The sequence below is a fragment of the Lampetra fluviatilis genome, chromosome 6 (assembly GCF_964198595.1).
Source record: "Lampetra fluviatilis chromosome 6, kcLamFluv1.1, whole genome shotgun sequence".
Taxonomy (NCBI): Eukaryota; Metazoa; Chordata; class Hyperoartia; order Petromyzontiformes; family Petromyzontidae; genus Lampetra; species Lampetra fluviatilis.
Window position 1 is genome coordinate 2,497,121 of NC_136280.1, and position 14,233 is coordinate 2,511,353.

Below are 14,233 nucleotides of genomic sequence, written 5' to 3' on the forward strand. Positions count from 1 at the left end.
AGGAAGTAAAAATATAGAATGGGTGACGTTTCAGGCAACGGCCCTTCTTTATAGGAGGTGAAAAAAGAGAGGAAGTTAGAGGCAGCACGAACCAGGCCGCGACTACGCGAATCATCACGCATTGACACAATCGTGCTGTCTCGGAGGTATTGTGTAATCTTTGAAGAAATCTCTGATAAATCATTGTCATCACCATCATCACCATCATCTTTACCATCTTAGACCATTCATGACCATCCAAAATGATCGTCTCCAAAAATGTATCAGCATGCGGTAAAAGATCATCATCCACGGAGATCACAATGATCGTCACCGCTATCGCGAGCATCGTAACAATTATTTTCGATAAGTCACATTCACCGATGCCAGGTTCAACATCTTCAAAACGGTAAATTGCTACCGCCACTGTCACGATCACCCAAATGCCGAGGCTGGGCAGGCGGGCGGGCCCACGTGCGGCTGCCTTCACCGTCACTGCCTCCACCAATCCCCCCCCCCTCCAGTCCCGAAAATCGCGGCACCGCGTTTACCTGGCGTCTGCACGGTGGTGATGATGGTCGTGGTGATGATGGTGGTGGTGGTCGTCTCCTCGTCGGCATCGGTCACGGCGGACGTGGCCGCGTCGCCGTCTGGGTGAACGTCGCTTGACAGGGCGTCGTCCTCCTCCTCTTCCTCCGCAGCGGCAGCAGCGGCAGTAGCAGCAGCGACAGTCGCGGTGACCTCCGGCCGTCCGACCGCCTCGGTCGCGACCCCCAGCGACTCATCCTTGTCCATCTCCGGCAGCACCGCCTCAGCCACGGGACTCGTTTCGGTCGGACGCTCCTCTACGCCAACCGTTGCCGTGGGAGCAGCTTTGCCATCACCGCCCTCGTTTGTAGCAACGGCGGCGGCGCCGGTGGTGGCGGCTGCGCTCAGAGGGGCAAGGCTGCCACTCCTAGTCGCCCCATCGCCCGGCGGAGTGACGTCGTCGCCACGCTCCGGCTCCTCCGGGCCGCTTCGCTCCTCGTCGGCCAGGGCCTTGCCGACGGCATCGCGCGTCGTCCCTGTGGGGTCTGCGGCAGTGACGAGCCGGGTGCGCGCGTGCGTAGCTGCGTAGTCGCCCGGCGGCTCAGTGGGCAGGGTCGGCTGGGCTGGGGCGCGCGTGGCCCAGGTGGCGTCCTGCCGCTTGGCCGTCGTGCGAGCCGGGACGATGCCGCCACCGCCACCACGTCGAGCGCCGGGCCCTGCCGCGCCAGCGCTACGAGCCGTGGTGAAAACTTCAGTGGTGGTTCCATACGTCGTGCCTGCCGCCGCCGACGCCACCGCCACCGCCGTTGCCACCGCCGGCGCTGCCGCCGTCTGCCCGGAGTTGGAAATCTGGAGCTTGGTCTGCTGTGTTGGCGTGGTGACCGTGGTGGTCAGCACCGTAGTCGCCATGGCAGCCGCCAGGGCCTCCTTGTCATTGCCGTCGTCGCTGCCGTGACCGTCGTCGCGTCGGTTGTTGTTGTCATTGTCGTCGTCATCGCGGCTGGGCTTTTCGCCGGCGGGTTTGTCGGCGCTCTCGGGGTCGCGGGGGTTCGTGAAGCGGCCGCCCTCGCGCTTGGCGCTCTCGAGCGATGCGACGAGACGGCCGGCGTTCTGCTGGCTGAAGAACGGCTCGCGGCCCAGGAAGTCCTTCTTGAGCAGGGAGCGGTGCACGAGGTCAGAGAGCGCCGAGCCGCTGGCGATGGCCGGCAGCCCCGGCTGCATCCGCTGCGTGCCGGAGCTGGGCTGCACCGTCTGGCTGGAGGTCACCGAGGTCACGGTGAGCACCGAGGCCTCGTCGTCCTCCGTGGCAGACGTGGCTGGGGACGTGGAGGAGGACGCCGTGGGGATGGGCTCGTCGCTCCCGTCTGTTCGAAAAGAAAACACTGAGCGACGGGGAAGACAAACAATTGCATTGCAAAGGAGTGCACTTGGCATTTTGCGCCGGGTAAATGTTTAAAAGCGTGGCGATTAAACCACTGGGCCCCCGTTCTTCCCGATGAGTCTTAATTGTTTGGTGTTAGGTACACTGAATGTGTACGAGTGGATCGATTAAAGTAAATTGTTGCTCGCGACGCGTGCGTAGAATATTACCGTGGCGATGCGGTTAACAATGCGCGCCGAGGTTGATGCACGCCACGTTATCCGAATGTTCCCCTGCATATATGTGTATGTGTGTCGAACTTCTTTCACACCTTACGTAGCCAATCGTGATAAATTGGGGTCAAACGGAACGCACACAAGTGTGCACTTGAGAGGGGGAGAGATAGAACAAGGAGAAATACAATCGGGACGGTAGAACTAAGACGATAACAATCACTTCTCAAAACAAATCACGACCCTCCCTAAATCGTGATTATTAACCAAGTCGCTGTGGGGGGTGGGGGGGAAGGTGGGGGGGTGAAACATTACGAGCTGATTAATTACACCAATTAATCGCAGGAATTGATTGGTGCTAGCGTTGATTAAAACTGTGTTCTGTCCATGTGGCGGCATTCAAGGAATCTCAATTCACAGTGGCGTGGTTGCGGGCCGGACTATTATGGTCGAGGGCTTGTTGGGTCCAGCAAGATCATAATCTACGCTCTGGGACCAATAAGATGTGAACCACTTTGTGGCAAGTCGACAGTGGCTACATTGGGGATAAACTCTGGCACAGTAATGTGGAATTTCCAAACGGTGTCCTCGGGCCTGCCAAAAAGAGACGAGCACCAGCCCCGCATTCGTCGTTTGTGTACTTTGACCTCGTGACCTCTTTTTCAACTCTCCCACCGGCCTATCAAGGGATTCAAGCAAACCCGTCAAGAGCTTAAGGGTCAGCCTCTCGGTGGCGTTATTCACCGGGTGGAGACGAACGTCGCCCACCATTTTCTCATCGACATCGACCCGCGACGCAGTGGATCGTCCAACACTCGGCGAATCAAAATCTGGGTGACAACAACGCCAGCCCCACCTCCCCTCTCCGCCGCCTCCTCCCGTTAGATGACGTCCATTTTGTTCTTTAGGAGATGGCTCAATTGCCGAGCTCCGAATCCGCCGCTCGCAGAGCCGGTCTGTCTTGCTTCCTCTCTCGGGGACGGCTTTATCGGCGTCACCTCCGAAATGCTCGGTTTGGGATATGGAGTCGGTTTATTTATAACCAGCCGAGAGCCCCCCAATCCCCCTCCATCACCCCCCCTCCCCCCCGAGGCACCATACCTCCCTCTCTCACGCAAATAAACCTGGGAATTGTGGGAGCTGGAAAGAGGCCGTCGCTATCAATGATAATTTATGGGTAATTTTGAAATTTGTGAAGGTGGCAAAACACAAAGGGCTTAATTTTACATCGTTAAAAATTAATGCACCGGGGCAGGATTAATGCACCAGGGCAGGATGAATTTTTTAAAAATGAGATATATATATTTTCCTTTCAAGGGCAGAGTATAAAAATGTAAAATTAAATATATCACTCTTCAAAAGCAAGGAATGCAAGGCGGGCCGGACATTCGAACACTGAAAACACATCAAAACCACGAGGTCATCAATAATACACACCACATTTCTGGCACCACCAGCTCCCCCCCCCGCCACCTATCCCCACTGCCACCTCGCAAGCTTTGAGCTCGGTGCAATTTACCGAGCAGTTGAGGGCTTGAGATAAATGTTTAAAATCATTCGTCGAATAACACTGCAGAGCACAACTCCAAATCACATCGCGAGCATCTCACACAAAAAAGGGCTCGGCGAAGTGGCGATGTAGCAAAGCTCACGTCGCCCGCGTGGGAACAGACGCTGACAAACCGTCACCCCCCCCCCCAATCCTCCTTGCCATCTTCTGTTTTCGTCACATCGAGCAAAGGTGGACAAAGAGTGTGGAACACAAGTCAAGGGGGGGTGTGTGTGTGCCAAGAGACGTAATGATGTGTGCTCACCGATCGATTCAAATAGTGAACAAGATCACACCGGCGAAATAACGGTAATGGAATGAACTGAACCAATTATTAAAAGGGGGCCACACAGTCGGCGCGCCACTGCACAAAAGCAGTCGCTCGCGGTCCGGCAACGCGGCGATCAACCCTGGCCGTGGAACGAATGGGCGCAGTGTGAAGGTTGCGCTTGCCGGGAGAACGACGAACCCGAGAAACCGCGCTGTGGGTTTTTCCGCACGAAGCCCCCGGTGGCCCATCCGCTCGTTAGCGGCGCTCGTTATGAACAGCGAGCGAGCTGCTCACCTATGGCGGAACCGCGCCCAACAGTTTCTTTCCAGCCCCGGGCGCTGCACCACACTCCGCTGCCCCCCCGCCGCCCCGCACCAGGCAATTACAAGCTAACGGTGTCTCTTTCTTTGTCCGTGGGCAATTTTGTTTTAGATTCTAATTAACTTAGCTCGGTCTCCACCCCTTTTAATTGGCAGGCGACAGGCCCCCTCGTCTCCCGAGCGTGCCGATGACCTCGGGTAACGGGGCAATCGCCACGGCGACAGCTTCCAGGTTTTATTTTGGAGCGTGAAAATTGCATTCTCTTCGCGTGCGTGGCCGTGAGCGGCAGGGCCCGGCACGGATTGCCAACGAAAATGGGGCGCCCTCCACATCTGCCCAGAAACGCGCTCGCCACAAGCGGGTGTTTTTAATGGTCAGTATTTACCAAAAAAAATATTATCCCTTAAACGGAAAGGTCAATTAATTTTTAAATCAAGACTCCGTCACCGTCGACGGCCGGGAACGTCACCCGGGCGTCGCGGCCGAGACGCAGATTTCCCTTCTCGTTTTCGGGGCCCTTGAGCTACGACGTCTGCGGCCCACAAAACACGTGGTGGCGGCGGTTGCCGAGTCAGCGCCGCATTTGCGGCTGGACATTTATATTGCGTTCGATATCTCTTAGCGCGCCCGATGTGGATTTAGTGTTTTTGGGTTAGGCCCACGTAGTCGTAGTTGTTTTAAGCCAAATTTTTTTTTGTCACGAAGCCTTCCGTCACCCGACGAGATTGTCACTCTCACAAAGCTGTTTACCGTTGTCGACCAAATTCTGACCGACAAGGCTCCTCTGCCTCGCCGGCGGCCGAAGAGCTTTCGCGGCCAATTTCGACATCGACAAGCGACAAAGTTTCACCCGCGAAGCGTCTCGAGCCACCGCTGGCTCAGCTCCCACGGCGCATCGCCAACAAACAAATTCGCGTCTCTTTCAATTGGCTACGAACAACAGCAACAAAAAAACCCCCCACTAAGTTTGATAATATGAACGCCACTTCAACATGGGTAGGATTCCTACGTCAAGGTTTGTCAAGGTCAGCTGAAGCCTGATTTTTTTTTTATATGTGAAATTAGATACTAAAAAATGCAATTATTAATATGACTATGTATTTATAGATTTCATGAACAAACAAATAAACAAACACACCATATCATTACCATAACCAAAGTGCACCGCATTTGCTTTGTTTAAAAAAAAACATCTCTGGAAGCTCCCTCAAAGGCCAAACGACATCACGAACAACAGCAGCAGCCGCCGTTCGCATGAAATGACGGTGACATCGCCACAGCGCCCGCGCCAGGCTGGGTTGCACTTTGAGGCTGTCGAGCGGAGTGCCAAAAGGCACACAGCTGGCAGGAGGTCACGGGTTGACTGATGTGCCAGGCTAAGGGTGCAGGAGGCCACGGGACAGAATCACATGGTACAATATATTGATCTACTTCATTAGCATTTGGGATACAAATGTGGTCAGGCATCGTCCTGCCCACAGCACCTCCTTGGGGACTGCGCCAGCCTTCATTAGGTGCTCGCTAACCGCACTTGCCCTTGCGGTCGAGTGAAACTAAACCGGAGGGGAGGGGGACCTTCCTCTTGTGTTTGTGCGAAGGTACAGTGTTGAATAAACACTCATTAATTGGCTGAAAATATATTAATATATATATAGATCTGCAGAGCTTGGGGAGGGGGGCAATTGTCGGTGGCGGCGGCTCACCGCCCGGGCTGCTGCCTTCTGTCTCGTCTGAATGGCTCGTCATTGATTATGATGATGATGATGACACGATATAACCCTGCACAATCATTTTATTACTTACGTGGTAACAATGCACAGCACAGTTATTCGCAATTACTGAGGTCACCTTTTCAATTCGTGCATTCTGTGGAGAATGTTTTTTTTTTCACCGAGATATCTTCCGCAACACTCACGACCTATTAAAAATCAGAGATAAACCATGAGGGTTTTTTTGGGTGAGATCGCGCAAATATTAATTTGTCGTTTAACCCGCCACCACCCAACACAGCCAATTAGTAAGGTTTGTCACATCAACAAAACATGCCAATTCGTTACTAGTTCAGCACAACATTTACAATTCTAGAGATAAATATTACTTTTTGTTGTACATAGTTTAAAAAAAGACCTTGCGGTTTTTTTGTGACATGAAAAAAATCCTAGAAAAATACGGGAAGTGGATCGGCACTCAAATTTTGGTCGTTTTTTTTCAAATGCATCGCTGCAAATTCCAACGAGACAATGACGACGAACAGCCCTGACCTGCTTCCCCGTGATTGTGACTCCTGTAATTATGGTAAGCACACAAGCCGCGGCGTTGACCCAGGCTTAATGAGATGACTTTATCAATATTTAATTACAGCTGCAAGCGGAAACAAAAATGAAGTTTGTTTTATTCTTTTCTCCCTGTTCGTCCACTGGTTAATGGAGCAGAGGGCAGACATCTTGACAAATATATCTGCCAGAGACACTTTCAATAAGGGCCACATTTCTCGCTCTCTCCGTGTTAACGGTTCATCAGCAGAGTCTGCCCTTCATCGACCGCCAACTCCTCACGTGGTCCTTCCACCGAGGTTTTCCTTCCATGAGACCCGATGGCCCAAACTCCCTGGCCCAATCGTTTCCTCCAAATCATTAACTCCCTTCCAACTATTTCCCCCAAAATGCTCCACCATCATCGGGGCATACCCCAGGTGTTCCCGATTGGGAGGCGCAAAAATCCCATCCCGGTGTCCTGAAACGTGCGCGCGGACACTTTGGGACCGGTGATTTGGTTTTGCCGTGGCTATGCACAATTTACATCAATGGACCGTTTACATGCAGGAGGCTGAGCAAAGTGTTTTCATGGCACTGGACTTGAGGTCAATGTGGGTGGAGCAGCGGTTGACACCTGCCCGGGCAATCTGTGTTCGGGCGGCTGCAGGAAATGGTCGGCACCGAGATGTTGGCGTGTTGAACTTTATTGAAGGACACTGCACGGGTTCGACAATAGAGCCAGTGCCGAATGAGAAATATGTTGGGGGTCTGGCTTGCAGCGGAAGTGGCGGAAGCCCTAGGATGGAGACCCACGACAACCGCTTCGAGTTTCCCGCGTCTCGGAGGCCGGACGGCCACGCCGTCTCCCATTCTAAAATGGCTGTCATTTAATACATTTCAATTGAAGTCATCGATTAACTGGCTAAATCAATGAACCGTTTGGGCACTCCGCAAGCAGGGCAACTTCACACAGACCATCTGCCGAGCTCAGCTGTTCCACCCTCCTGCCCGCTTCCACCCACGCAGCCATCACCACTCCAGGCAGAGCGCCCACCCCTCACCGCGACCTCCCTCACCGCCGTCTGTCGCGTCCATTACTCGACGGGCGTGCAAAGTGCGGCCCTTGTCAGGATGTGCGGGAAATTGCCACGTACTCTTTGGTGCTTTCGGTAAAGTCCATCATGGACGCTTGTGTTGTGCCCGAAACGTCGTGATTTATTTTATTTTCTACCTACGTGACTTTACCGAAAAAACCAAAGAGTATGGATTCCTGCAGTCACAAAAGCTTCAAATCTAGATGAAATTGCCACATGTTTCTTTCTTTGTTTGTTATTGTTCTTGTTACACGATACACATTTTCCATTGCAAAATGTGAGTAAAGGTACAGAGAGGTGGGGATACGGTGAAGGGGGGGGGGGTTGTAAATGAAACGTAAGCGAATTGACAAATAAATAAATAACCAATCAAAGCACCCCCGCTAGGACCAATTTGACAGTCCGCAAGCTGCGACGGCGTTGCCACGGAGACGGCGGCGTCGCCACGGAGACGGCGGCGTCGCCATGGAGACGACGGCGTCTAAACCAATTAGCGTGGAGCTGCCGCAGCCGCCGCTGCTGCCACTCCCACGTGGGCACCCGCAGGGCCACCGGGCGGAGGATCAGCAGCGGCGAGGAGGACGGAGGGAGGCGGAGGCCACGACACTGGGAGGAGGGGGGTGGGGAGAGACGGCCAGAGACGGAGAGTGGAAGCAGACAGGCAACAGGCAGAGAGACAGAGGAGGCGGGGAGGGACAGACGCGGGTAGGGGGTGTGGTGCCATAGATAGAGTGACAGAGATAGAGGGGAGTGAGTGAGAGATAAATTAAGACAGGGAAAGAGAGAGGACTAAAATGGACAGACATGTATGGTGGGCAGAGACGGGAAGAGAGACAGACACAGGGACCAATAGAGACGGAAACAGCAGAGAGAGAGAGAGAAAGCAGAAATAGACATAGGTGAAGATAAATTTCGATTTAAAGCTTTCGTGACTGCAGGGATTCATCTTCTTGGTTCTTTCGGTAAAGTCACGTAGAAGGGAAGTAATAAAATAATAAAAATAAAACATAATAAAATAATTCTCACGACGTTTCGGCCACAACGCAAGCAGCCGTCCTCAGGTGAAGACTTTACCGAAAGAACCAAGAAGATAGGTGAAGATAGATGAACAGCGACGGAGGAATAGGGATAGATGGTGAGACAGAACACATCAAGGGCCATGGAGACACAACGAGCGACACAGGGAAGGACAGACAGGCAGGCAAACTCACAGACAAGCAGAGAAACAGAGAGACAGGCAGAGAGACAGGCAGAGAAACAGGCAGAGAGACAGAGACACGCAGAGAGACAGAGACATGCAGAGAAACAGAGAGACAGGCAGAGACACAGGCAGAGACACAGGTAGAGAGACAGAGAGACAAGCAGAGAGACAGAGAGACAGAGAGACAGGCAGAGACACAGAGAAACAGGCAGAGAGACAGGCAGAGACACAGACAGAGAGACAGGCAGAGAGACAGAGAAATAGGCAGAGACAGAGAGAGACAGGCAGAGAGACAGAGACATGCAGAGAAACAGAGAGACAGGCAGAAACACAGGCAGAGACACAGGCAGAGAGACAGAGAGACAGAGAGACAAGCAGAGAGACAGAGAGACAGGCAGAGACACAGGCAGAGAGACAGAGAAACAGGCAGAGACAGGCAGAGACACAGACAGAGAGACAGGCAGAGAGACAGAGAAACAGGCAGAGAGACAGAGAGAGACACGCAGAGAGACAGAGAAACAGGCAGAGAGACAGAGAGAGACACGCAGAGAGATAGAGACATGCAGAGAAACAGAGAGACAGGCAGAGACACAGGCAGAGACACAGAGAAACAGAGAGACAAGCAGAGAGACAGAGAGACAGGCAGAGACACAGGCAGAGAGACAGGCAGAGACAGACAGAGACACAGGCAGAGAGACAGAGAAACAGGCAGAGAGACAGAGAAACAGGCAGAGCGACAGAGAGACAGGAAGAGAGACAGAGAGACAGGCAGAGACAGACAGAGACACAGGCAGAGAGACAGAGAAACAGGCAGAGCGACAGAGAGACAGGCAGAGACACAGGCAGAGAGACAGGCAGAGACACAGGCAGAGAGACAGGTAGACAGGCAGAGAAACAGGCAGAGAGACAGAGAGACATGCAGAGAGACGCCACCCGCGCCTACGAGCCCCCCCTATACCCCACCGGGGGTCACTGCTGATGGACGCATGGCACGCCGGCCGTGACGGAACTACGACCGCGACCTTCACGGCTGAAAGGCAGCGGAAATTACACACGAGCCAAAAACATGTTTATACATTATCAAACTCGGCGGATTTTAAAGGAGGCTTGGCGAGTTGAGACGTTGTTGGAGAGAAACAAGATTTTGTCTTCTCTCTTGCCCCCATTTCTAAACTGAATTATTTTGTGTTTTACCAGGTAAGGCCCACTGAGCTATGTAACTATTTTTCAGAAGCGACCTGGCCACAAGTGATAACTCCACGAAGTGGCTTATCGTGTGGGAATGTATAGCAGCCAAATACTCTCAATGCATGTTTCTAAATGTGGAGGGAAAAACTGGAGGACCTGGAGATAAATCCACGGCACCACGGGGAGAGAGACACACAAACTCCAAACATACACGCGTCATGGTCGGGATCGAACCCACGACTTCCTGTATACCAGGCGAGGTAGTTAACATCTCACTCACTCGCAGCTTGCTCCGTGGTCCCCCCCCCCCCCCTCGCATGATTCATGTAACCGAGATGTCCTCAACCTCGGCAAACGCGTTTGAAGTGAGCGAGTCGTCGCCATAAACCGATCCGATAATTATCGCGCCCGATATTCACGAAACGTTTACACGGGATGGAAAACAGGTCACTCGTAGTATGTTGTGACTCAATCGTTCGTCTGTTGAGAATGTCGGAGGCCAATTTGGAGGCCAACTGCTATGTAAACAAGCATGACGCAGAGAGGTTTTTATTTCCCCCACAACATTGGCCACGTATGATAACATTCGAGAAAATACTAATGAATTTGACATTTCCATTACGTGTGGCCTTTGTGGGCTGGGAAAAGCCACTCGATTCAGTGGACATTGACAAAGTAATTGAAGCCCTCCCCCAAACCGAGGCCCGAATAAAATATGATACACGACAGAACATAGATATTGTCAATACTGTCTCCGAGGATGCGCGAAGAAAAGGAACAAAATAAAAATGTAAAAAAGGAGTCGTGCAAGGATATGAGCCCTGACACCAAAGGTTGTTATTGGGATTGACTGCAGAAGATATTATCTGAAAATTAGATTGGAGAAAACAAAGGCATCGGGATGAATGGAGAAAGTCTTACCACCCCCCCCCATCTCAGATTTCCTAGCAACGAGAGCCATCGTCACATACAATGCCATAGGCTCCAGGAAACGGTCGGACAACTCAAGACTGGGCTGCAAAGGCGGGCTCAAGACCCGTAATGGCCGAGTTCGATTCCAGGCCACGGCTAACGTCAGCGGCGAGTAATGCCTGAACGAACAGGGCCTGGGCACCCACTTTCCCCAAAACAACACTCACCCGCGCAGTAAAAAATGTACACCCCCCCCATCCCCACCACAATCGACATGGCGTGGCCGAGCCCTTCATCCAGCAGTGGATTACGTAATCATCGCGCACTGCTGTTCCGAGATTACAGGGTGCACATGACACCGGCCCAGTGAATCTGACCAACAACAACAACAAGGTTCGAGAAACGGCGCAACTGCTCCCTGGGCCGTGAGCCGTCACGACACGGAGGGGCATGCGCTGATGGCGGTAACTTCCGGCGCCTCCACCGCCTCGGCTGTGATCCATCTACTGCTGGATGCACGAGCCGACGGCATCAACTCCTGTGACCTTCACAGCCTGCTGGCCGTAATATATTCATTGCTGAATGCCCGCAATGACGGCTGTAACTTCCGTGACCTCCACCACCCTGGCTGCCATTTCAAAGCCATTTCCAACATATTCTTGGTTCTTTCGGTAAAGTAACCTAGAAGGGAAATAATAAAATAATATAAATATGAAACAATAAAAATTCTCACGACGTTTCGACTGCAACACAATCAATCTTCATCAGGTGTGAAATCCACAGAAGGAAAAAAAACCCGTCACTTTTTTCAAAATGTATTTCTGTGGATTTCACACCTGATGATGATTGCTTGTGTTGCAGTCGAAACGTCGTGAGAATTGTTATTGTTTTATATTTATATTATTTTATTATTTCCCTTCTACGTGACTTTACCGAAAGAACCAAGAATATGAATCCCTGCAGTCACGAAAGCTTTAAATAAAAATTCATTTCCAACATCTTTAACATACTATGTAACACGACTTTTGTTCCTGGGTAGTAAGTGCTATTTTCTAATTGTTTATGTATCAAAAGTATAGAAAATGGCTATTATTCCCCACAAACTTTGCTTTTTTGACCAGGACTTTATGTGAAGGAATGACACAAATGCACACGTTTTCTCATTGAAAATAGGTACATTTCAAAATATCACTGTCCAGGTCACAAAAGCACAGTTTGTGGTGGAACAATAGCCATTTTCTGTACTTTTGAGGTGTCAGCAATGAGAAAATAACACTACCCAGGAAAAAAAATGTTTTGTTACACAGTGAGCTATATAATCATCACCTTCAGCCGTGATCGAACCATACCTGAATTAAAACGTAGGGACCCTGGACTCGTTCAGATATCGCAAGCGGTGGTCGGGACTCAAACTCAAGTTATCGGGTTCGTACCACTGCACCGCCGCTAGCCCGACTAACGAAGAAGAATTGATCATGAAAGTACTGCCTTGAATGGTCATGCGACCCGGGGAAACTCACCGATTTGACTTTTCAAGATGGGAGCCAAAAAAGAGCGACAACTTCAACAATTTTTGCCCGGCTTTGAACGTGCCGCATCAGGTACGATAATGCTGTTTGGTGGGGGAACTGTTTTAACGAAACGGTTCATCACAAGGAGGGTCTGTGCCGGTGGTCCCCTCTGATGCCGCCCACCCATCTCTCAGGGTACAGAACAGAGAGTGATATTTGAAGGCAGCTGCCTTTCAAATATCGCTTTCGTTTTTTTGCGTTTTCTTTCTTTTTCCTTCACTTTGGTGGTGGCTTTGCACGAACGCATGTAGACCAGGCCAGCGGGCAAATAGCAACATACCGCGTGATAACAAGTCGGTGTTACTTTCCATGGAAATGAGCAGATGAATGCCGAGGGCATATCTTCTTCCGGGCGAATCCCTAAAACATCTTACGATTTGCGCCCCCTATCGTCGATTAAAGACCGATTGGGCCTCGTAGAACGTTCCGTCAGGCATCTCTCGAGGCTGTTAAATACTTGGGCCCCTTATTTATTTATTATTATCCACCCCATCCAATTAATTTTTGTAATTGATGGAAACCGAACGCGATGCTCAATTGTCGTGCCACTTGCAAACTGCGGCGAGCGGGCCCTGTGGGATCCCCATCACGTGATGGCATTAAGGCATAAAAAATTAATCTGCCTCGACTCCGCAGACGCTATTACTCGGAGGGGAAGTAACGGGGGAGAGAAAAATAAAATAAGAGGCATCGACAAAATCCTTCATTAAAATTCACGTCTCCCGGGCAGGCACGTGACGCGGATTTCGAGTTCAACTCCGCGCTCGTCTCAGAAGTAAACGGCCGTGCTTTTTAGATGTTTTTTTTTATGAAGATAAAATAACATTGCTACTGTTCAGTTTGCTTGAACGTTGCGTGGCCGCTTACACGCCACGCTCTTCATTGAGACAATGCACACAACTGTGGTGTGCATTCACGAAAGCACAAAGACAAAGATCCCCCGTATAGCCTTAGCAGACTGTAGAGGCAAAGTGCTGTTAGCGAGCACCGATGAAGGCCGGCACGGCACACGACGGGATGTGTGGTCAGCAACCCCACGCCCGGTCGCCTTTGTCTTCCTCGTGGCGATATTTAACACACTGCACCAGGTACTCCTTTGAGGCTCAGGACTGGTTCAGATAATCGTCACAGGTGTTGGTGGCCGTGGTCGGTGGCCGTTGAACTTGGGTCGCCAAGTCCGTAGCGCAGCGTGCTAACTGCTGCACTACTCCTCCCCACATGAATGCACACACACAGACAAACACATAATACAGGTTTTTTGGGGTTAGATCTCGTAAATATATAAATGTGTCGTTAAATCCGCCACCACCCGACACAGCCAATTAGTAAGGGTTTGTCACGTAAAGAGAACATGCTAATTCGTTACTAGCTCTCCAACACACCGGTGTGCTGTACTCGTAACGAATTGGCAAGTTCTGTTTACGTGACAAACCTTACTAATTGGCTGTGTCGGGTGGTGGCGGGTTTTAACGACACATTTATATATTTAAGCGATCTAACCCAAAACACCTGTATTATGGCTGATATTGGTCGGCAAAGCCAACGTGTTAAACAGACACATACATGCATACATTTCTCATTTAACTGTGTACAGAATGGCCGGGGCAAGGAATAATTGATTAATAATAGTGACTTATTTGTGTTTGCAATGTCCATCGCAGCACACGCCGGGTGTGCACAGCACAGTGCGGATCACACAGCGTATCACACAGAGCTCACAGTGCATCACACAGAGCACAGCACACAAGGTGCAGCGCACAGCACACAATTT

General features: G+C 51.3%; 1 protein-coding gene across 3 annotated transcripts in view; it reads right to left on the reverse strand.

The window, feature by feature from the left end:
- Positions 1-14,233, reverse strand: part of LOC144933031 (seizure protein 6 homolog) — a 74,393-nt gene that overhangs the window by 45,775 nt on the left and 14,385 nt on the right. For 2 of the 3 annotated variants that reach the window (XM_078857481.1, XM_078857479.1), the window contains exon 2: positions 531-1,889. In XM_078857481.1, coding sequence (XP_078713607.1) covers positions 531-1,889 — 1,359 coding nt within the window. The remainder of the gene's footprint in view (positions 1-530; positions 1,890-14,233) is intronic. The other variant, XM_078857480.1, reaches the window with a different exon arrangement.